General features: G+C 39.6%; 1 protein-coding gene across 1 annotated transcript in view; it reads left to right on the forward strand.

The window, feature by feature from the left end:
* EPRS1 (glutamyl-prolyl-tRNA synthetase 1) overlaps positions 1-20,180 on the forward strand; it is a 47,584-nt gene extending 27,404 nt beyond the window's left edge. Inside the window, exons 19-33 of the mRNA XM_038760961.1 lie at positions 3,151-3,405; positions 4,838-5,071; positions 5,631-5,893; positions 6,715-6,766; positions 7,872-8,081; positions 8,532-8,604; positions 9,846-9,925; positions 10,168-10,269; positions 10,948-11,103; positions 11,727-11,924; positions 12,355-12,528; positions 13,736-13,896; positions 15,073-15,151; positions 18,323-18,387; positions 19,805-20,180. Of these exons, the coding sequence (XP_038616889.1) occupies positions 3,151-3,405; positions 4,838-5,071; positions 5,631-5,893; positions 6,715-6,766; positions 7,872-8,081; positions 8,532-8,604; positions 9,846-9,925; positions 10,168-10,269; positions 10,948-11,103; positions 11,727-11,924; positions 12,355-12,528; positions 13,736-13,896; positions 15,073-15,151; positions 18,323-18,387; positions 19,805-19,955 (2,253 nt within the window). The 3' untranslated portion in view covers positions 19,956-20,180. The remainder of the gene's footprint in view (positions 1-3,150; positions 3,406-4,837; positions 5,072-5,630; positions 5,894-6,714; positions 6,767-7,871; positions 8,082-8,531; positions 8,605-9,845; positions 9,926-10,167; positions 10,270-10,947; positions 11,104-11,726; positions 11,925-12,354; positions 12,529-13,735; positions 13,897-15,072; positions 15,152-18,322; positions 18,388-19,804) is intronic.
* The last annotated feature ends 1,703 nt before the right edge of the window (positions 20,181-21,883 follow it).

Here is a 21,883-nt window from a genome sequence, read left to right on the forward strand (position 1 = left end):
TTCAGGCAATCGTGGAAATGAATAAAGCAAAATGAGGACTTGCCTACACATATTTTAGTCTAAGCAAATATATGGACATCCTGTGTGTCATGCGCTTGGGTCTCTGGAAAAGTGTTTTTGGTTGAAGCTCCTTCTCTTGGGTGTAAAGACAGCTATATGATTACACTGCTTGCATATGCAGGTCCTGTGGCTTCTCATCCATGGTATTTGGCCCAGGACTGGTATTTTACCTCTTTCCTCTTTCACTGCTTCCTTCCCTCTTCTCCCTTGCCAGGCACCCAACAGGATACTGGGGACACTCAGTCATTTGCTCTTAAATTATATTTGGGCAGGACAGGTAAGCCCGGCGTGGGCAAGGATTGTCTCTCTTTGTTGCTGAATTGTACTTTCCAAGCACTTAGTACAGTGCTCTGCACACAGTAAGTGCTCAATAAATGCTATTGAATGAATGATCCAGGGAGACTCCCCAAATGTGTAGAGCTCTGTGGGCATCTCAGAGAGAGGTGACAAAATTAGAATTTCTGATACTTGTACCTCTTCTATTTTAATGCTCCAATAATCTCTTCAGAGTTGTATGGGAGTCATCACTATGCCCTGTTGGAGCTCACAGGAATACCTTACTGTGCTAGTGGGAGCCAGGATTCCCTGAAGAAGAGGTAATTAGGCTATAGGGAGCTCAGGTTTGGGCTTGATATTTTAAGAACAACAGACACATGATGTAGGTTCTCAAATCATGTCCAAGCAAATCCTCTGTTCTTTAATCCCCACTGAGACTGAGTAGTGATTTCCCTCCGACTCAAGTCTGTTGATGTACTGCTGCTGCTTTTGGGAAGGGAAGAAAGAACAAAAGCCCTGCTAAATTGATAATTCTGTTTAAAGCAGAAAAATCAGGGTAATATGGAGAACTCTTTCGTTTATGAGTTCATTATAAAATGAGTTCATGGAAATGGATTTTCAACAGGAACATGGGGAAAATGAACAGATAAGTTGCTCCAGTCTAGGGAAAGCAAAATAGGCACAACTTGGAAGCATGGAAGATATGGCACTCAGGAAGATCAGAAATAAAGAATTTGGACTCCTAATAGCAGTAATAATTGTGGTGTCTGTTAAGTGCTACTGTGTGCCTGGCACTGTTCTAAGCGCTGGGAAAGATATGAGATAATTGGTTTGGACACAGTCCCTGTTTCGGGTAGGGCTCACAGTCTTAATCCCCATTTTATAGATGAGGGAACTGAGGCACAGAGAAGTGAAGTGACTTGCCCAAGGACGCACAGCAGACAAATGGCGAAACCAGGATGGAAACCTGGCGAGAGAAGCAGCGTGGCTCAGTGGAAAGAGCCCGGGCTTTGGAGTCAGAGGTCATGGGTTCAAATCCCGGCTCCACCACTTGTCAGCTGTGTGACTTTGGGCAAGTCACTTAACTTCTCTGGGCCTCAGTTCCCTCATCTGTAAAATGGGAATGAAGACTGTGAGCCCCCCGTGAGACAACCTCATCACCTTGTAATCTCCCCAGTGCTTAGAACAGTTCTTTGCACATAGTAAGCGCTTAATAAATGCTATCAAACAAAAAAAAAACCCTAAATCCTGCTGATTCCCAGACCCGTGCCTATCCGCTGGACTATGCTGCTTCTCAACCCCTCCCAATCCGCCATCCCTGTACCCCAGAAGCAGAGTCCACCAAGGAGATTAGAGGCCCGGGAGGCAGTTTCCGCGGAAAAAAATGAGCTGTCTTAAAGGAGTTCAAACAGATGACTTTAATGGGGTCCTATAAATTAAACAAAAAGAAATGGCTGCAAACGCCCCTTTCATTTGATGGTTGCTCCTGTATGAGCATTAAGAAAATACTGAGTTCTGGGTTTTGTTTCCACAAAATCACTGATTTTCCCCAGATACTTTTTAAAACACTAGTTATGGGTCCCGCAGTGACTCTTCAGCTGTCGGAGGGCCTAGAGCAGAGTCAAGCGTAGGCGGCTCCTGGGGTGAGCTTTTGCTTCAAGCGATGTTCTCAAAACTCTCCTTTGGTCATTGCAACTTACATTTGCTGTATTTCTCACATTTCTTTTTCTCCCTTAGGAGCAGATAAGTGATGCTGTGAAAGAACTTTTAACTTTAAAGGCAGAATATAAGCAAGAGACAGGGCAGGAATACAAACCTGGAGCCCCACCTTCTCTTCCGCTTCCTATCCAGCCTTCTCCTTCTGCTCCTACTCCTGCTTCCACTTCGAATGCTTCTTTGGTAGACAGCAGAGCTCTGTACAGTAAGGTAGCTGAACAAGGAGAGAGGGTGCGCAAATTCAAAGCTGAGAAAGCTCCAAAGGTATAATCACGTGAGCATGAAGATATTATGAGAATTAAAATGACGGGTACATTTTAGACCTTTTTTTTAAGTTACGGGAGGGGAGACGAAAGGGTTTTCATTACTTCTATAAGATTTAAATTGGTGGTATAAACATGAGCAATAATGGAGCTTGAGCTAAATTGGATTTAGAAATAGTAAATCAGTATGTTCAAATGAAAAACAGGTTTGTCTTATTCCATGTTAAAGCCAAAGTTTTGTTCGGTCATTTGATTTTCCTAATATTTCTTGTCCAGTGTACATTTTGTTTTCCTGCCATATAATTGACTAGAATCATAACAGCTGTTTAGTCTTGTCTCTAAAACCTGCCTTTTTCTTTATCTTTTTCTCAACAACTAGATTTGTGTTTAGGTTATCTTGACTCAATTTTTTTCAGTATACTCCTTACTGGTATTTTGTCTTGCACCTGTAGCTGCCATTTACCTAACATGCTCCTCCTTCCTCAGTGTGCTGAATTCCTTTCTTTCTCTTAAAATTAAATAATTTCGTTGGCTGCCATTTCCCTAATTTGTTAATTATCCTCATCTTCAAATTTTTTTCTCACATTTTTGCCATTCTTGTATTTTCTTCTATTCCCCCCCCCGCTTACTTCTTAAACTAAGCTTGCCTCAGTGAATGTTTCCAGCGAAACAGTGCCTAACGTTGTCATTCAGTGAACAGATATAAGGTAGACCCTGTTTTAGATCTTTCCCTTTCAGTCGTAGGAGTTGCTGTTACATTGCTCTTAACATTTTTTCCTACCCAAGAAATTATGTTTATCTCATAGCTCTTGTTCACCTTTTTCTTTTTGCTTAGGATCAGGTAGATGCAGCTGTGAAAGTGCTTCTAAGTCTCAAGGCAGAATATAAAGAAAAGACAGGCCAGGAATACAAACCTGGGAACCCACCCGCAGCCTCTCCGCTTTGCACATCATCATCTCCCAGCCTTACCCCCTCTCCACCCTGCAACAGTGCAGCATTTTCTAATTCAGCAGACAGCAGAGCATATTACGATAAAGTAGCCGAACAGGGTGAAGTGGTCCGTAGACTCAAAGCTGAAAAAGCCTCGAAGGTAACCTACTGTTTCATTATTCCTGCTGACTCCCCAGGTTTCATTCTGAAAAGTTGATAACTGGCATAGGTAGACAGGCATTTGTTGGAAGTTTGGCGGACAAATACGGCCCTATAGCTTGGAAACAACTTGGGTCTCTGATTTGCCACTTCTGCATTTATTTCAAAATGAGAAACAAATTTGAATAATTACTTTTCCCAGGGCCAGATATGTACAGTTAAACCGAAGGTATGATTAGATCAGGCACTCAGGTATTTAGGTCCCAACTTTTCCATATGTCACTGTCCTTTGTCTTTTAACCCAATTCCCAATTGTTGGAACTAATTTTCGTATTAATTTATTCAGCACTGCGTAATTGCTTCCAAACAGTTGTAGCTACCCCAATTCTTAGAACAGTACTTGACATATAGTATTTAAGAAAAAAACAACCCTAAATTGGTGACAGTTAATAAATGTGAGGCCTCGCTGCCATCATATGCTATCATGTGTATAACGAATATGGGGCTTAAAAATACGTAATTTGGGGGATCATTTTTTGGTTTTATTCCTTAAATTTGGGTAAAAACCTGATTTAAATTTTAAAGTATTTTGATTTTAACTGTTTTATGTTTCAGGGAAAAAGCAATTTGTATGGCAAAGTATTTTTCTAGGTACTAGGACTTTTTCCGGTGGTCACAAATGAGATATGGCTAAGTGAATACTCAACCCTTAAGTTATTTCTGGCATACAGAACAGTGGGGAGGCATTTTGTTAAATTTGGAGTATTTGACACCATTGTCAGTCCAGAATTTAACATAATCCAAGTCATGGTTCTGAAGTGAGGGCTTTATAATGGAGCCAGAGTTGAACAGTGATCCACAGTGATGAGAGGGAATTTTAATTTTCATTATTTGCAAGGTTAAACCCCTAGAAATCTAGAGCCTACTCTTTATTTATTTTACTTGTACATATCTATTCTATTTATTTTATTTTGTTAATATGTTTGGTTTTGTTCTCTGTCTCCCCCTTCTAGACTTTGAGCCCACTGTCGGGTAGGGACCGTCTCTATATGTTGCCAACCTGTACTTCCCAAGCGTTTAGTACAGTGCTGTGCACACAGGAAGCGCTCAATAAATACAATTGATTGATTGATTGATTTTATAAAAGAACCTACTTCAATTTCCAGGCATTCGTTTACAAAAGGAAGTCTAATTTCCAGGCATTCAACATTCCGTCTGAACAAGCGTGTCTGGTGAACCGAAGATTACTTATTGGATCTATTTTTTTTCTCAGTTATGGCTTTTAGCCTCATATTTACCTTCTATTTGCTTTTCTTGTCCCAATGCCATTAGAAGGAATTCTATGATGACTTTTTAAGACATAGGTCTGATATGAATATTAATTTGGGTAAGTCCTCCTCTGACCTCCTCTTCATTGTTTCTCTTTTACCCAGGATCAAGTGGATGAAGCCGTAAAACTATTACTGTCTCTGAAAGCGGAGTATAAAGAAAAGACTGGTCAGGAATACAAGCCCGGGCAACCACCGGCACTCCAGACTTCTGTTCCAGGTCCAGCCAAAAGTGTAGAAGTCAGTGGTCCTGATACCCCTGAAGCTAAAGCTCTGTTTAACAAGGTGGCTTCTCAAGGAGAAGAAGTTCGGAAACTGAAAGCTGAAAAAGCTTCCAAGGTCAGTTTCTTGCGTTTCTACCCATTACAGTGCACATTAATGTATTAATTCCCTTGACATGCAACATGTTAAAGCCACAACCTAACCCGTACCTCGGTATGAATTTTTGTGTTTGTCATTAATAAAGTGATAGAAACAGTAGAATTGGCCATAATGCAGTTATCAGTAGCCTATGCTAAGATCACTGTTCAGGTCTTTGCTTTAAGATACATTTTTTCCTTATCCTGAAGTGACCATGTTTAGTATCTAGATCGACTACTTTTATCTTTGATCTACTTTGTGCAAAAATTGTAATTTGATTTATTACAATTCAACATTGATATTTATTAGACATTGTGATTTCTACTTCCATCAAGGGATAGGATTCTTTTGTATTATCTCAAAATTAGTTGTGGTATTTTCTTGTCTTTTTGGGCTTTAATTTTTTCTGAGGAAACTGCTCGGCCAGCCAAGGACGTTCTTATTTCGGGTAATAAAGTTTCTGTAGGGTGCACACACATGCGAAGTTGTGATCCATAATGGTTTGTCTTTATTCCATTGATTTTCCTGCGCATCGAAGGATAAGATAGATGCAGCTGTTCAGGAACTCCTTCAGCTGAAGGCCCAGTATAAATCTCTGACAGGCATGGACTATAAACCAGTCACTTCCATTGGTACTGAAGACAAAGATAAGAAGAAGAAAGAGAAAGAGAATAAATTTGAAAAGCAGAATAAGCCTCAGAAACAGAATGATGGTCCAAAGAAAGAATCTGCAAAAGACCAAGGCAGTGGGCTGTCATCAGGGGGACCCGGAGATGGTCAAGGACCTAAGAAACAGACAAGGTAATGAAATCTTTGGAAATCACAAAATGGAAAGTTGGGCAGAATTCAGCTAGTGAAAGATGTATTTGTCACTTTAGTTTTTGTCAGGAGTGCTTACTCTATGCAGAGTACTGTACTAAGGGCTTGGGAGAGTACAATATAACAGTAAACCGACAACTTCATTTTCTGTTTTTTAATGGAATGAAATCCTCTTCAGAAGGGAACCAGGTTACAATTAGACTTTTCCAAATGCAAAGAATTTAGGGCTTGTGAGCTTGAATCCATCTTCTCTCGGAAGCACTGCCCGAGAGCGAGATGGCCAAATCCTCAATTGGAATGGAAGGCAGGCGAAGCATTCCTTTTAGAAATATGCATATCATTGGGGACTTGACTGTTTTGGGACTGAAAGGGGAGGAGAGGGAAAAGGGATAGCTTTAATATTTAAGTTAAAGTTGTCTTTATCACCTCATTTGACTATACCCAGATTGTTCCTTGTAGGCAGCGGCAGTCTTCAAATTATGTGATTTTATTGGATAATCCCAAGTGTTTCGAACAGTACTAGGCACAAAAGCAACCAGTGTTAGTAACAATAATAAAATTCAGAAGAAAATTCTACATTTTGGACCTTTTTTAGTTCAGCTGTACAGAAATAATGCGACAGTACAAAGGAGGAACAAAGGCGTATATTTTGAGGTGTAAGGCAATGAAGATTAAAAATCAACTGAAATTTTTGGTCAGGTTGATATATTTTAACCATTGCCAGAAAATGTTTTTTTCCTCAGAGTTAGTCATAGGAATATGAAGTGGGAGTTAAACAGCAAATTTGTTTTAACTATCTACAGATTGGGTCTAGAGGCAAAAAAAGAAGAAAATCTTGCAGAGTGGTTTTCTCAGGTGAGTGTGCCTTATCTTAAGTGCATATTGGACTGAATAGGCTTATGAGCTTGATTACGCTTGAGCTGGACCTGCTGTAATGGAAGAACTGCTTTATGATGGAATTCTTACTGCTTACAGTGGATTATTTCCAAAAGTATGCTATTTACAAGTGAAGTCTGAGTACAGTTTATTAAATTTAAAGCATGCTACAATTATTATTTTACGTAGAATTGCGTAGCCATTATTGCAATAAAGCCTTCATTGCCAGTAATTACAGTGAGTTTCTCACTGTAGGCTAGTGGTTTCCAGTCAGCGTTTAGTGGTGTAGGGTGTGCTATGAAAAGATTTTAATTGCTTCATCTGAGCTTTAATAGACCCAGGTTTTTTGGGTCTGGCCTGTGTGAACCCCCAATATCTGACAGTTCATCTTCAAAGTCTTTCTGAAATCACATTTATAGGGAGTCTTCTTCAGTCATTTCTCTTCTTTTCAGGTTATAGCCCCACAACTTCCACTTCAGCATGTATGCAACAATGCATTTGTGTACTTACTGCCACCCCTAGAACTTCTCTACATATCTTACCCTGTTACTTAAATACTAGCTCTCATTCATGTCTGCTCTGTGGCCTTGGGCAAGCCACTTAACGTCTGTGCCTCAATTACCTCATCTGTAAAATGGGGATTAAGACTTAATCCCATACCATAATTAATTAATAACCACCTTTTCTTCCCTGTCGCTGTAAGTTATTTTAGTATCTGTCTCCCTTGTTAAATTATCAACTCTGTTAAGGGCAAGCATCATGTTCACTAACTGTAGTGTATTCTCTGAAGCCCTCAGAACAGTCCTGTACGCACAGGTGCTCAAAAAAATTCCAGGGAAACTATTTTTACTTTTATCTTTTTACACCAGAAAAAAGACAGGTAAATTTACTGATGATTGAGGTAAAGGGGTTCAGGTTTGGAAGAGGGTGGATTACAGGCTGTTCGGCCAAGTAACATTTATAGAGCAACACTGAGTGAATTAAATGGAATAGGCAACAAAGTTCCCTACTTTTGCTTATCCAGCTTTTGCGATTAGTGATTTCATAAAATACAAATCTGGTAATGTATGTCTTCGTTGCCCAGGTCATTACAAAATCAGAAATGATTGAGTACTATGATGTGAGCGGGTGCTATATTCTCCGTCCTTGGGCCTATTCCATTTGGGAAGCCATCAAAGATTTCTTTGATGCGGAGATCAAGAAACTTGGAGTGGAGAACTGCTACTTCCCCATGTTTGTGGCTCAAGCTGCATTGGAGAGAGAAAAGACTCACATTGCTGATTTTGCCCCCGAGGTAAGTGTGCCAGTGTATTCATTTGTAAGATTCATATGGACTGCCTTCCTCTCTCTAAAGAGCTTGGATGTTTTCACTTTCCTGTTTTGAAATTAATTTAAAAAAACACCGGGTAATCGCAAATTAAGGGAACTGTAGATTGAAAGTAGGTGGCAGGTAAAATTAGCGTGCATTTTCTAAATTCAAATGTGGGGAGTGCCTTATCTTTATAATAAGAGTAGCAATCTACGCTCCTCAAATTTTTCTTTTTAAAATTTTTATAGTTAGAACATGCTTGCATATCTGCTTTTCCTGTAGGTAATTATGGGAACTGCATTCAATTTCACATTCCACCCTATTATTCCTCACCAGTACAGAGGGAAAGCAACTGTTTTAAAAAACCATAATTAACAATTAGGTTAGACTCTTTCAAGGATTTTGGAAATGACATACTGACTTTTGTTCTGCTAGGTTGCTTGGGTTACGAGGTCTGGAAAAACAGAATTGGCTGAACCAATAGCAGTTCGTCCTACTAGTGAAACGGGTAAATGGAATGTGACACTAATTCATGTTTTTGTTTACGTTTTATATTCGAAGATGATGCTTCTTATGGTGAAATTTCATGAGTGTGTGACTGAAAAGACAACCACGTCCACTGTGCATGCATATAAAGATAGTTGGACACCGTCTTTAAACCCTTGTTCTAACAGGGAGAGCCATGCACTCCTAAATTGGATATTGATGTACTAAAAATGCTGCTAAACAGTGTTTCTACCTCTCCAGCACTGAGACCAGTTTTGAGGGCTGCCTCTTTGGTTGGACCAAAGGGGGAGAGATTTCCTGCCATGAGCAGCACGTGTGGCTACTTGACTTTTCTAGTAGTAGGGGAGGCACTGCGCTGAGTTATTCTTACTCTTACCCACTTCTTAAATGGCCTCAGATTGCACTGTTTAGGTAGCAGTGGTAGTGGATGTAATCTGTGGTGCATAACAGAAATTCACTGTGACACCTCAGGCTGTAGATTCAGCTATGTCCACACATTAAAAGCCACTGTTAAACACAGCAGTCAGGATAGTTTTAGAAGCTGTTGGGGCCTAAATTCCTTGCTGAAGCAAGTAGAGTTAAGCAGTCAGGTCAGGGACTGCTTACTTCACATATGCTTTAAATGATCATTACCTAGAGAGTTGACAGAGGATGGAAGTAAATACAGTTCTACATACTCTGTGGCAAGCGTGGGGAATTTTATCTCATCTGGGCACTAATTTTCAGGCAGATCCACCCAAAACCAACTTGTCCCACTGCGCATTGCTGAGAGACAGGATCGACTGCCTAGCCCGTCTCCTGCCACGGATAGCAAACCAAGCCCTACATTTGAAGTAAATCTTCTGCCAGGCCATAGAACAATCTGATCAGTCACTCACCCACACACCCTTTACCTCAGAAGCCACCAACAGAATTTTCTTCAGCCACTTAGAGCCAGAAATTCCCCTCTAAGGTTTTGGACAGATTTGTTACTCTTAGTGTAAATTTGCCTGTGAATGACCTGGTTCTACTCAAACCCCCTCTTTCTTATCATGTACTATTAGGCAGTGATCATTTAACTGTAGAGATGGTATTCAGGGTCCTCAAAAGAGCATTACAGAGCCCTTGGGCGCCTAAAACAGGAGAGTTGCATTCATTGCTAAAAGACTTGCCTTCCTACTATATGTGGTATTGAAGTTCTATACACCACTGGCAAATTTTTAGATTTTTAAAGGTTCCTTCCCCTTTTGTTTCTTTTTTCAGTAATGTATCCTGCTTACGCAAAATGGGTCCAGTCGCATAGGGATCTGCCTATCAGACTTAATCAGTGGTGTAATGTAGTGGTAAGTACAGGCCTCTTGTATGGATGAATCTTTATTCATAGAATATAAAAGTGTTTCTCTTTTCAAGTCTTCCAAATGTTCCTGTTTTTGGATGAAGGAAGGTTTTTGTTTGTTTTTGGACAAATCATTCCAGAGTCGAGGTTTCTGAACATGGCACTGTGAGAAAAATGAGTTCTCAGTCGATAAACACTAAATAGTTCCTGTCGGGTGCCTCATTTTCCTTTGTGTTCATTGTCTTACAGCGCTGGGAATTCAAACATCCACAGCCTTTCCTGCGCACACGCGAGTTCCTTTGGCAGGAAGGACACAGCGCATTCGCTACATATGACGAAGCAGCGGAGGAGGTACCTAAAGTGGATCGATCTCTTGGTTTTGTTTGCTTTGTTTCAATTTCATATCTGTAGGAAAGGTTTAAGAACATGATTTGCTCTTTACATTTTATTGCTAACTGATTGTAACACCTAACCAAGGGGGCGAAAAAAGCATCTGGAATTTTGGGATTTCAGCAATTTCTAATTAAGGGTTGATTAGTAAATGAAGTTTTGGGTTACTTGGAATCTTCATTTGAAAACATTAATAATATTGAAAACGAACTCTCTGCATTTTTAAAAATATTTTCACGTGGCCCTTTTTATGTTTGTGCACTAAGGCGGCTGGAGCTAGGCATATTATTTTATCACTTGGCTCCCGTGTGCCCTAAAGTGGTGAACCAAGTTTTCAAGAAAGGATTTCTTTGTTCTACCTATTGTATTTCCTGTCAAACTGCTTGCATTTGATTCCTTAAATCCAAAAACAGTACCTTTAACACAGTCATTCATTCATATTTATTGAATGCTTACTGTGTGCAGAGGATTGAGAGAGTACAGTATAATACAGCAAGCTTTTTAGGAAGAACATGTCAAAGGCTTTTCTGCATTAGGGCAGTTTTTGTCCTCTTAAACTTTTTTTTAGCAATCATCAATTTAAGTGGAAAAAATCAATTCCAGATTTAAAGATGTTTTTATTCCATCTGTTTTTTCTAGGTCTTGCAGATACTTGACCTGTATGCTAAGGTGTATGAAGAACTCCTGGCAATTCCTGTTGTGAAGGGAAGAAAGACCGAAAAGGAGAAATTTGCAGGAGGAGACTATACTACTACTGTAGAGGCCTTCATATCAGCCAGTGGAAGAGCTATCCAGGTATTTACTCTTATTTAAGCCATTTACCCTGAAATTTTTTTTCCCTGCGTAACTTCCATATATTTACCATCTGCTGTATGAAGAAGGTGATTTTGTTTGTTTTGACTCCCCCAGTTTCAAACTTCAATAGGTGCATCTTTGTCCTGTTGTGTAGGGGATTTGGTGAACAATTCTTTTACTATGCTGAAAAGTCTTAGTCTTTCAGCCTGTTCTCATTTGGAAGCTTTTCCACCCCATAGATTGTCTTGGGTTTTGGCTCTAACTTTCTTCCAGCTTCATAATGTCCTTTCTAAAATACAGCAACCACAGCTGTATGTAATAGTCTAGACATAAGCACACTATGCTAATATACCTTTTACTGGCCTACAGCTTTCTATTGTGGCTATACCAAGCTTCTTTGTCCCAGCTTTGTGCAAAATAGGAACTGGGCATCCCCAGGAAATTTCAGGTAATTGGTATTCCACTATACTGTGTGAAGTCAGAGGACTTTCTGCCACTGTTTGACTAACATTATCTCAGAGGGCTTTTAGAACCGGGAAGAAAACACTTTTGTTTCTGAAGAGCACATGGGTTGAGAATAGATCCTTTCAGCTTAATGTACCTTTCTCTGTGTTTTCTTTAAGGGAGCAACATCCCATCACCTAGGTCAGAATTTTTCCAAAATGTTTGAGATTATTTTTGAAGATCCAAAGACACCGGGGGAGAAACAGTTTGCTTATCAAAACTCTTGGGGCCTTACAACACGGACTATTGGGGTAATGACTATGGTTCATGGAGATAATATGGGCTTGGTGCTGCCACCCCGAGTAGCATCTGTTCAGGTGAGTAGTGTGTTAAACTTAGGGAATGTATCATTTATTTTTTACATTGTGCAAGTCAAATTCCATTATGTAAACTGGAAGAAAGGCTTTTCTGACCATGAAGGAGAGCTTGCTTGAAACCAGGTTGGGCAGAATGAAGCTGGCTTCTACCTACCAGCCTCATTTCTGCCCTGAGAGCTCTTAACATCAGTCCTCCCAGCAAATTTCCAACTCATTACTCTTTCTAGAGCTGAGTTTAAATGGATTGTGACAGTTACTGTCTGCAAAATGTCCTTAACTGTGGATTAAGGGTCACTGTTCCACTTAGTGTAAAATTATTAATAAATTAAGGGTATATTCTTCTCAGTGCTTAGTTCACTGCTTTGCACATTGTCAGGGCACAGTAAGTGTTACTACTGGATATTAACTTTGGGCATTGGTCTGGCTACAGGTTGTTGTTATTCCATGTGGTATCACAAACTCACTTTCTGAAGAAGACAGAGAGGCCCTGATAAAGAAGTGCAATGAGTATCGGAAACGACTACTCAGTGCTAACGTCCGTGTGCGCGTTGATTTACGAGACAACTATTCACCAGGATGGAAATTCAATCACTGGGAACTCAAGGTAAATTTCTCTTCTGACCTTCCTCTGCCCTTTCCTTTCCCTCCGCCGTCCTTTTCTTTTTTTCATTTTAATTCAGTGTTTACACTCCTGGATACATGATGGTTTTGCGAAATCATAGTGTATTAGACATTGATTCCTGGAAGTTCATGCATTTGTTGAATGTAAACTAATCTTCCTGCTAATGATCAAAGATATTACTTACCTTGTAAGATTGGTATATATGGTTGGTATAGTTTTACTCTCCATCTGGAATTGTGCTTAGCTGGTGACAGGTTCACTTTCGAATGATCTTCCCATGTAGTCATAATTGTGAATATTAGTTCATCAAGTTAATTGCCGAGATTAATTTTCATTGTTGTCATTTGCTATCATCCTTTGTGTGCTTTCAAAGTTGCAAATGCTGACATAATTTTTTTCATTTTAACATTTACATATGCTTTTCATAACTGATCATCAAATTAATCTTTCCTTTGTGCTGGTTTGAAGGTTTTTCCAAAGAGCCTTTTCTTCGGGATTTCAGACTGAAATGTACCAGCATCCTTAAATTAAGCTTTTAAACCAACCTTTATTAAGAAATGGTTTTCCTAATACTCGGTTTATAACCAACCAAGCTGAGTAGTGTTGTTTTCAGGTTTTTATGAGGTAGTACCATTCAGTTTTTCCTTTATGTTTTCTGAAGACCAAATGCAAGGAAAATGAGTTTACCAGGGAATAGCTTAGAAAATGCGGAATAAATTTTAGAAAATGTAGGAATAAGAACTCTGGGCTGCAACAGTCCTATGGTTGGTTATGAAATCTCTGTCTCTGAAAATATTGAAGGAAAGAGTAGATGCTTATCTGTTCTGAATGTTTTTAACCATCTCTTGCCTGGAAATAGTGGGCTGGACATATGGTCCCTTGGCTCAGAACCAACTTGCCTGATTTGGGGTAGTTAGTGGAACATTTGCAGTTTCCTAAACTCCCTCTTCCTCCACTCTATTCTCAAGGAGGAGCTTGTCTTAGGCATTCTTCAACCAGTTAGGCTGCCTCAGCATCATAGTAGCATCAATCAGTTATTGAGCACTTAATTCTGTGCAGAGCACTTTAATAAACGGTATTCTTTTTGCTGCCTTATTGTGTAAGTTACGAGTTTATTTTTTAGAAATTTCCCATTGTGATTCATGACTGTGTAAAAACCCGCTTTCGTTTGTTGTAATGGTTTTCCTAGGGAGTCCCAATCAGACTTGAAGTTGGACCACGTGACATGAAGAACTGTCAGTTTGTAGCAGTTAGAAGAGATACCGGAGACAAGATAACAATTGCTGAAAATGAGGCAGAGGCTAAACTTAAAACGATTTTGGAGGAGATCCATGTTAACCTTTTCAACAGGTTAGACATTGGGAGACTTAAACCATATAAAATATATGTAGAGAGGTTTCCTGTCCTGTAGAAGAAATTTTCTCAAATCTTACTGACGTATTCTGATTTGGTCAAGGAGAACAATTTCCTGATTTTGAGTTTCGTAGTCTCCTCCAAGACCAAGTTTCTGATGGGAATTGAACAAGGAATGAAGCAATTCTGACAAAGGGAGGGTGAATTCTGCCAGAACTGCAAACAACCTGTGTAGATAATTGTGTAGACTTGGTTGTGTCAAATTGCCGTTGACAAAAATTGATTGGTGGGTTGGCTGAGACTTCTGTATAATTAGACCCTAACAGGAAATGACTACCATATACATAAGGGGCAACTTTTCATGTTATAAGGTAGTGTAAGGAAGGATGGGGATCACTCTATGAAGTGAATGTGACAGGCTTAAGGCCTGGACTCCATCTTGTTTGGCCAGTGCAGGATAGGGCTGGGGACAAGCTTCATAGCGCTAACAGGTCAGGCCTGTTTTGGGGTCTTTTCAACTCTGCTTGGAAAGTCTTTTCAGATATTCGGAAACTTTCAAGTCTTGTTGGAGGCTAGGGATGAGAGGCTGGGAGTGAAATCCATGTTAGCCCTAGCCATCACCCTCATATAGTTGGTTTGTATCTCTGGAATACAGAGCTAGATAGCAAATACTGATATAATGGACAAAAAGGGGAAGCAACCTCTTGGGGTCCAAATACCGCATCACCTCTGGTTTGTAGCAATTCTCATTGCTGCCACCATTATTTTAATATTCATAATCTGTGTCCGTTAAACTTCCGCTTGATGTGCTCTAATAGCTTCAGACACCAGCAACTTTAAATATTAAGGACTTTTCAGGATGATGCCCATGGTTATGCTTTTGGGGGGAACTTTTTTGGCTCTATGTACTTCAAAACATGAAACTTAAAAAAAAGTTGTTACAAAAGGGAGATTCATTCATTCAATCATATTTATTGAGTGCTTACTGTGTGCAGGGCACTGTACTAAGCGCTTGGGAAGTACAAGTTGGCAACATATAGAGACAGTCCCTACCCAACAACGATGATAAATAGGTCATGTGATTTGGCCTCCAACCTAAAAATATTGTAACAGACGGTCAGTTTAATGTAACGATTGAGATTTGAGAATCTGTTTATATCATTTTTTCCATAGGGCTTCTGAAGACCTCAAGACCCACATGGTTGTTGCTAACACTATGGAAGACTTTCAGAAAGTACTGGATTCAGGAAAGGTGAGAAGGGTGGGAGGTACTTTGAACAGTGGATCACCTTCAGAGCCTTATTAAAAGCACATCCCCTCCAAAAGCCCTTCCCCGACTAAGCCCTCTTTTCCTCTTATCTCCCTCCTTCCGTATCGCCCTTGCAATTTGGATTTGTTTATATTGGATTTATTGATATTGATGCTATTGATGCCTGTTTACTAGTTTTGATGCCTTTCTCCCCACTTCTAGATTGTGAGCCTGCTGTGGGCAGGGATTGTCTCTTGCTGAATTGTACTTTCCAAGTGCTTAGTGCTCTGCATGCCGTAAGCACTCAATAAATATGATTGAATGAATTTGCACCCTTTATTCACCCCTCCCTCAATCCCACAGTACTTATGTCCTCATCAGTAATTTATTCTAATGTCCATATGCCCCACTGGACTTGTTGTGAGCAGGAAATGTATACTAACTCTGTTATATTGTACTCTCCCAAGTGCTTAATACAGTGCTGTGCACTCGATAAATATGACTGATTAAGAATTGGGTTTGGATGAATTTGGGGGGATTTTATTAACTCATCCATTATTAATTTAGTAGTGGTAGCATCCTTTTACTTCATTCCTTCAATCATATTTATTGAGCGCTTACTGTGTGCAGAGCACTGTACTGAGCGCTTGGAAAGTACAATTCAGAAAGTACAATTTACCTACTGAGGTAGGTAACCAACCCCCAGCCCCATAGCACTTATACATATCCATAATTTGAGATGGATTAATATGGATAATTTCAATCCATAATTGAAGCTTGTTGTGGTCAGGGGATTTGTCTGTTATAGTCTCCCAAGCACCTTAGTACAGTGCCCTGCATACAGTAAATACGATTGGTTGATTGATACTGAGATCAGTGTCATTTTAAAACTCGATAAATTGAGCTGCAGAGAAGTCACAGTTATTCGCTTAATATGACAAAGGTGTGCTAATTACTTCCCAAATAAATAATTAAGCCTTAGCCGTCACTAGTGCTTGGTATCAGAGCTTCACAGTTCCCTTGCAAGGCAAACTGACTCTCACCTAGTCTGATGTGTTATTGAAGGTCTGGCTTATAGCAATTCTGTGTGCTTCATTACTTTAAGATTCCTCTAGTATTGCCTTAAACTTCAACTTGTTGTATTACGATATCTTGGAATTCAGATTTTTAGAATTTAATGTTTTTTGAGATGAAGTTTTTTGAAAACTTTTTTCCAACTTGTGGGCAGGAAACATTTATACCAAATAAATGCTTAGTACAGTGCTCTGCACACAGTAAGTGCTTAGTAGGTACCATTGATGATGATGATTGTGATGATGAGGCTTCTGCAAGGCAGGTCAAACAAGGCAATGTTTTTGGGCTGACAGCAACTTCTCCTTCCTTCATTCCCTTTAGTAAATTACCGGATTTAGGACCAGGAAGACAGAATTGGTGGCTACCAATTAGAGTGAAGCCCCTATTAACTGATGTTCTAAATTGTTATACCCTGAAAGCTTGCAGCGATTAAGGGCGAAAATCATATTTGCCAATTCCTGTACTTGTTGACTGGCGAGAGAGAGAGAGAGGCATATGTGATATATTTCACATCTGAAGTTATTTTGAGATTTTCAAGGCCGCAGCAACTATTGTAGTTGTGGTCTGACCATCGTATTAAGCATTCCTACTTTATTATAGAAACGGCTATGTGCAATTCACTTTTAGAGCCACAACACATTGCATAATAGATTAAAGGACAGGAAGGTAACTAGTTAAGTGTTTTTTTTTTATCATTTTATGACCAATTTTTAACAGAAATTAATCTCAGTTCACTATGAATCATTCATTGTAATGTAAGATAAGGTACTGTAAACATTTTAACTGAGGCAATATTTCAAGTTGGCTGAACTGAGATTTCAGGTGTACTGTCGGAAGAAATAACAAGTAGTCGTACACTTAGACTCTGACCGTCTTTTAGGATGTGATAATCATCAAGAAATTTGTAGGAGTGAAATGAAAGCACAGAACTCTCTAGGAAAAATAGTTCTGGTTTTGGCTGTTGATAAAAAGGGGCTCACAAGTTAGCAAGAAAAAAAATTTATATTCTCACAGTTCTCTTTTAACTAATGATGACTGCTGCTGATTTCCGTTTTCCCTCAAAATTCAGTAAATATTTTGTTTTGGGATTACTTTTCAGCATGACTGCTGCAAGTGTTTTTCAGGATATTCATTTCTTGCTTTGTAACATGCACCTTTAGGCTGTTTTTAAAAACTTTGGATAAGCAGTCTTTTGTAGATATTAAAATGAGTATCTGTTAAGAACACTGATTGAACCTCTAAGTATTCCAGCCTCAAAATTGGTCTCCAGGACTGTATTGCTCAAAATCATAACAAATTTTGCTTAGGCAAGTTTTCCTCTCAAAAATGAGATTAATTTTTAAACCAGATGTTCTGGAATTTCTCCCTGGCAGACTTTGGCAAATTATTCTGATTCTCTTCAGTAAAAATATGAAAAGATTTTGCACTTTGAGATTTTAGTGACAGTATAATTCCCTTAACAGGATAACCTTCGAGGTTGCCATTTTAGAAATATACCTGCGGCCCTTTTCAGTCATATTTATTGATCACTTATTGTGCCCAAAGCACTGTACTAAGGGCTTAGGAGAGTACAATATAACAACAGTGACACATTCCTGCCCGCAATGAGCTCACTGAGTCAAAGTAGTCAAAAAAGCATGTGTATTCACAAGAGACATCATTTTCAAACAAACTTCATTAGGAAAACTTTCTTTGAACATTTTCATGTCTTTGCATGTTCGAGTGTAAGGGGTTACCTTCTTCCTATCGTAGGGTCATTATGGATTTTTAAATGTATTTTTTGGTCCGTTGTGGGTGGTGTTTTGTTGTTTAAATCTTTGGAGTGGTGTAACGACTTGCTGTCTCACCACAAGGGAGCAGCTTTCACTTTGTTGTTTTCACCCAGTGCTCTTTGTTTCAGCATTAGTTGCCGTTTCATTTAGCACAAACAAGGGGGCCTGTAACTTACAGCAGATTTTTTTAACCAAGATGAAACTGATTTGACTATATTTGCTGGGGGGTAGTATTTGAGTTGAGATTTATATACTAAAGAATTTATATCTTGCTATGCTTTGAAATACCCGTGGTTATAAACTCTATATTCCTCCCCACCTCTCTTAGATTGCTCAGATTCCATTTTGTGGAGAAATTCACTGTGAGGACTGGATTAAGAAAACTACAGCCAGGTAAATTGTTTTGCACATGTGCATACACACCCCACCTTGAGAGCAAAATGCTTGAGGAATGACCTGAAATAGGTGCCGATTGCATTGGTATTACTTTGAAGTCCTCTAATTTTATCCCCTTCAGATTTCCAGGAGGACAGTGTTAAATTTCAACAGCTCCTCTAAATTAATACTGTTTAACCTAGGTTCTTTTTTATTAAGAAATGTCTGTAAGAACTAGGCTACATGGCCAGCTTCTGGGGTGTTTTTTATTTTGGGTATTTCAAATGTTTTTATTTTGGTTGGAGGAAATGCAATCTGATCATTCTTTTGTTTAAAGTCATAGTAAAGATTAACTTCAAATCATGGAAAATATGCGTGGCGTGATGGAGATCAGTCAGTTGGGGGAGTCCCTTCCCACCAAACCATAATCTTACAAAGCGCTAAGGTTCTCCCCTTACCCCACCCCTCACATATTTTGTACATCAGTTCAAGGAAATGTTTCTTTTCATATGCTTGTGGTCCAAATCATGTATCCCTTTTGTCTCTGGGATGATAGAATAGCAATCCATTCTGTTTATGTGGTGCTTTTATACCTAGAAATGTTCACAAACCTATTTCACTGACCTTCCTTAGTACCCTAAAAAGTTCAATTCACAGGGGCAGTTAGACTCATCCTCACTTTGTAGAAATTTGAAGTTTCATCAGGATACCAGTACTTCATTACTGTTTTTTTTCCTGTAAAGCATTAACATATAACTCTGAAACCAAGATGAGAATTTTTCCCCCTGGATTATCAAAGTTTCTCTTGAACAGTGAGGGCTAAGCTGAAAGGTGGCTAACTACATAAGGCTTCAGCTCCTCTTCTTCAGCAGGAGGTGGTAGAAGGCGCTGAGAGGTAGAGGAGGAGGGGCGGAGGAATTGGGAGCGGTCAGTAAAGCCACAAAGGCTGTATTTTCATGTGTGAGGCTGAGTTCAAATCCCGTGGAGCTGCTGCTAGAAACTCCTACATGTACAAAACACCATCCTGGAAATAGTGATTGCTATTCCACAATCCACTGGCTGGGTTGGCAATAGCTTATTATGTTTTTTTTATTATGGCATTTACCACACGGTTACTATGTGCCAAACACTGTCCTAAGCGCTAGGGTAGATACAAGATAATCAGATCAGACACAGTCCTGGCCCACATGGGGTTCACAGTCTAAACAGCCTAATTTGGGCTTGTCAGCCTTAATCAGTATCCTGTTGGATCACACGGATTCGTTTGAAAATTCTCCATGGAAAGTAGTTGTACCATTTGTAAGCGCCATATCCCGGGAGTTGCCTTAGATCGAGAATCACACTGATTTCAGAGCAACGCAGGGTTGAACTTGAACGTGAAACTGTGTTCCCTGGTAGGACACAAACAGGAAGGAAATTGTGTTTGTCGTTGCAGGGATCAAGATCTTGAGCCTGGCGCCCCATCCATGGGAGCGAAAAGTCTCTGCATCCCCTTCAAACCTCTCTGTCAGCTGCAGCCTGGAGCCAAGTGCATCTGTGGCAAGAGCCCTGCCAAGCACTACACCTTATTCGGTCGTAGTTATTAGTGCCACCGTCGCCTCTCTGATTTCCGAACCTCTGAACCTTTTTTTTAAAGTACAAGGCTGAAAACCGTCCCACATACAAACCAGTTTTGTGACTTTTTAGATGAAAATTGTAAAGACAAAGCCATAAGAAACAGTTTAAAAAAAAGTCAGCATTGTCTCAGTATAGCAGTGGTAAGGACTTTTCTGTAAACAACTCTAACAATAAATATGTATTGTGAGCTATTATTGCTTCTGAGTTTGACTTGTTTGGGCGGGGAGGTCTAGTTCAGTATTTCACCAAAGATGTTCCGATGGAAAAATGGTGATGAAAATAGTCAAAGGGATTCATTTTTAAACCACACCATTGTCCTAGCTACAGTATATGCATTATAGTATATAAATGCATCCTTGACAAAAGATGGTCAACTTGGTTTTCCTCTGATAATTTAGTCATGTGGGGAACCTTAAGGAATGAAATGTTTTTGTTGTTCTGTATGAAATTTTTTAATGTAATATGTTTAAAATATCCTTTAATCAGCTTTTTAAAAGAAATTAGGGGCTTTCATTTCTAGAGTGTTCATCTAATTCAGGCAATCTTTTTATTTTTTGAGTGCCACTTGTAACTCTGACCTGATATTTTATTGGTTTATCCAAGAGGTAGACCATACTTCATGCCCAGACAACCCAAGAATTTGGCCCTGATAGATAAGCCGCTCACAGGCCGTGGTATAAGCAGCCTCAGGACCCTGCTGGAAATTTTCCGGGTCCTTTTAATGACTTCCAAATTAGGTAGGATAACACTTTTTGTTTTCTCTGCCTCCACCATCTGATTGTGACTGGATGTAGTCCCTGTACTATGTGGGTCTTACAGTCCAAGTAGAAGGGAGACCAGATATTGAATCCTCGTTTTACGTTGAGGAAACAGAGGCACAGGGAAATTAAGTGGTTTGCCCAAGGTCACAACAGACTAGTGGTGCAGTTGGGATTAGAATTCAGGTCTTCTGGTTTCTAGGCCCAAGCTCTTTTCACTTGGCCATGCTGCTTCCCATCCTCCATCTCAGTTGAAGAGCTTTGCTGAAGAGGAGGAGGGGAGAGGAAACAGCTTCTTTGGGAGAGACTTTTCTTCCTAAATAAATTATAACATGGCTTGATAGCCATGAAGAAATGGTATTTCTCTTAAAAGATGTTTTACAACTCAGACTTTCTGCAAATCCAGACAAGAGGCTTTTTCCACCAGTTCCTCCCCACCCCTTCCCTCCTTATTCCAAATTAAACTAGATTTTACTATAAAGGCTATACTTTCCTAGCTTGTGAGTGGTACTGCTATATGATGTGGCATCACAAGTCCAACAGAAGTTAATTTTTTTTTTTTTTGCTGGTCCCCCAAAGGCACAAAGCTTATTATAAAAAGAGAGTAAATTTATCTGCCCCATTGTGTCCTTCCAAAACTATGTTGCTTGCTGCCAAATTGCTCGTTCTTCTAGTCTGCTACAAATCAGAGATTTGTTCTGGTGTCTTGCCAGGAATAGATGCTCAACTGATCGATCTCCAATGACCAGATTCTCCCTTTTTTCACTTTAGATCACAAGCAAGACGTTTGTCCTTTTCAGGGGCTCCTGTCCATTGTTTCAAGATGGCAGAGCTGGGGACTCTGCAGTAATTTACATGAAGCCCTCCAGTGGCCCAGGATGCCTATCTGCGGACACTGCTAATGTTTTTAGTCTCTTCTAGCCATTTCTTTCCCTTTTCCTACATTGGCTTTTCAGATTTCCATCCCAAATGGCTCTTTCAATTAAGCTATTACTTGGTTCTCACCCTTGCCTTAGATAAGATGTCCTCACTCCCTGCACAACAAAAAGCATTGTCTAGTGTTGCTGAGGATCAAGGAGAGGGACTTGAGCCAAGAACTTGGACAAAGCGAAGGGGCAAAATGCAAAACAAAGTGATAC

This window comes from Tachyglossus aculeatus, chromosome 19 (assembly GCF_015852505.1).
Source record: "Tachyglossus aculeatus isolate mTacAcu1 chromosome 19, mTacAcu1.pri, whole genome shotgun sequence".
Lineage (NCBI taxonomy): Eukaryota > Metazoa > Chordata > Mammalia > Monotremata > Tachyglossidae > Tachyglossus > Tachyglossus aculeatus.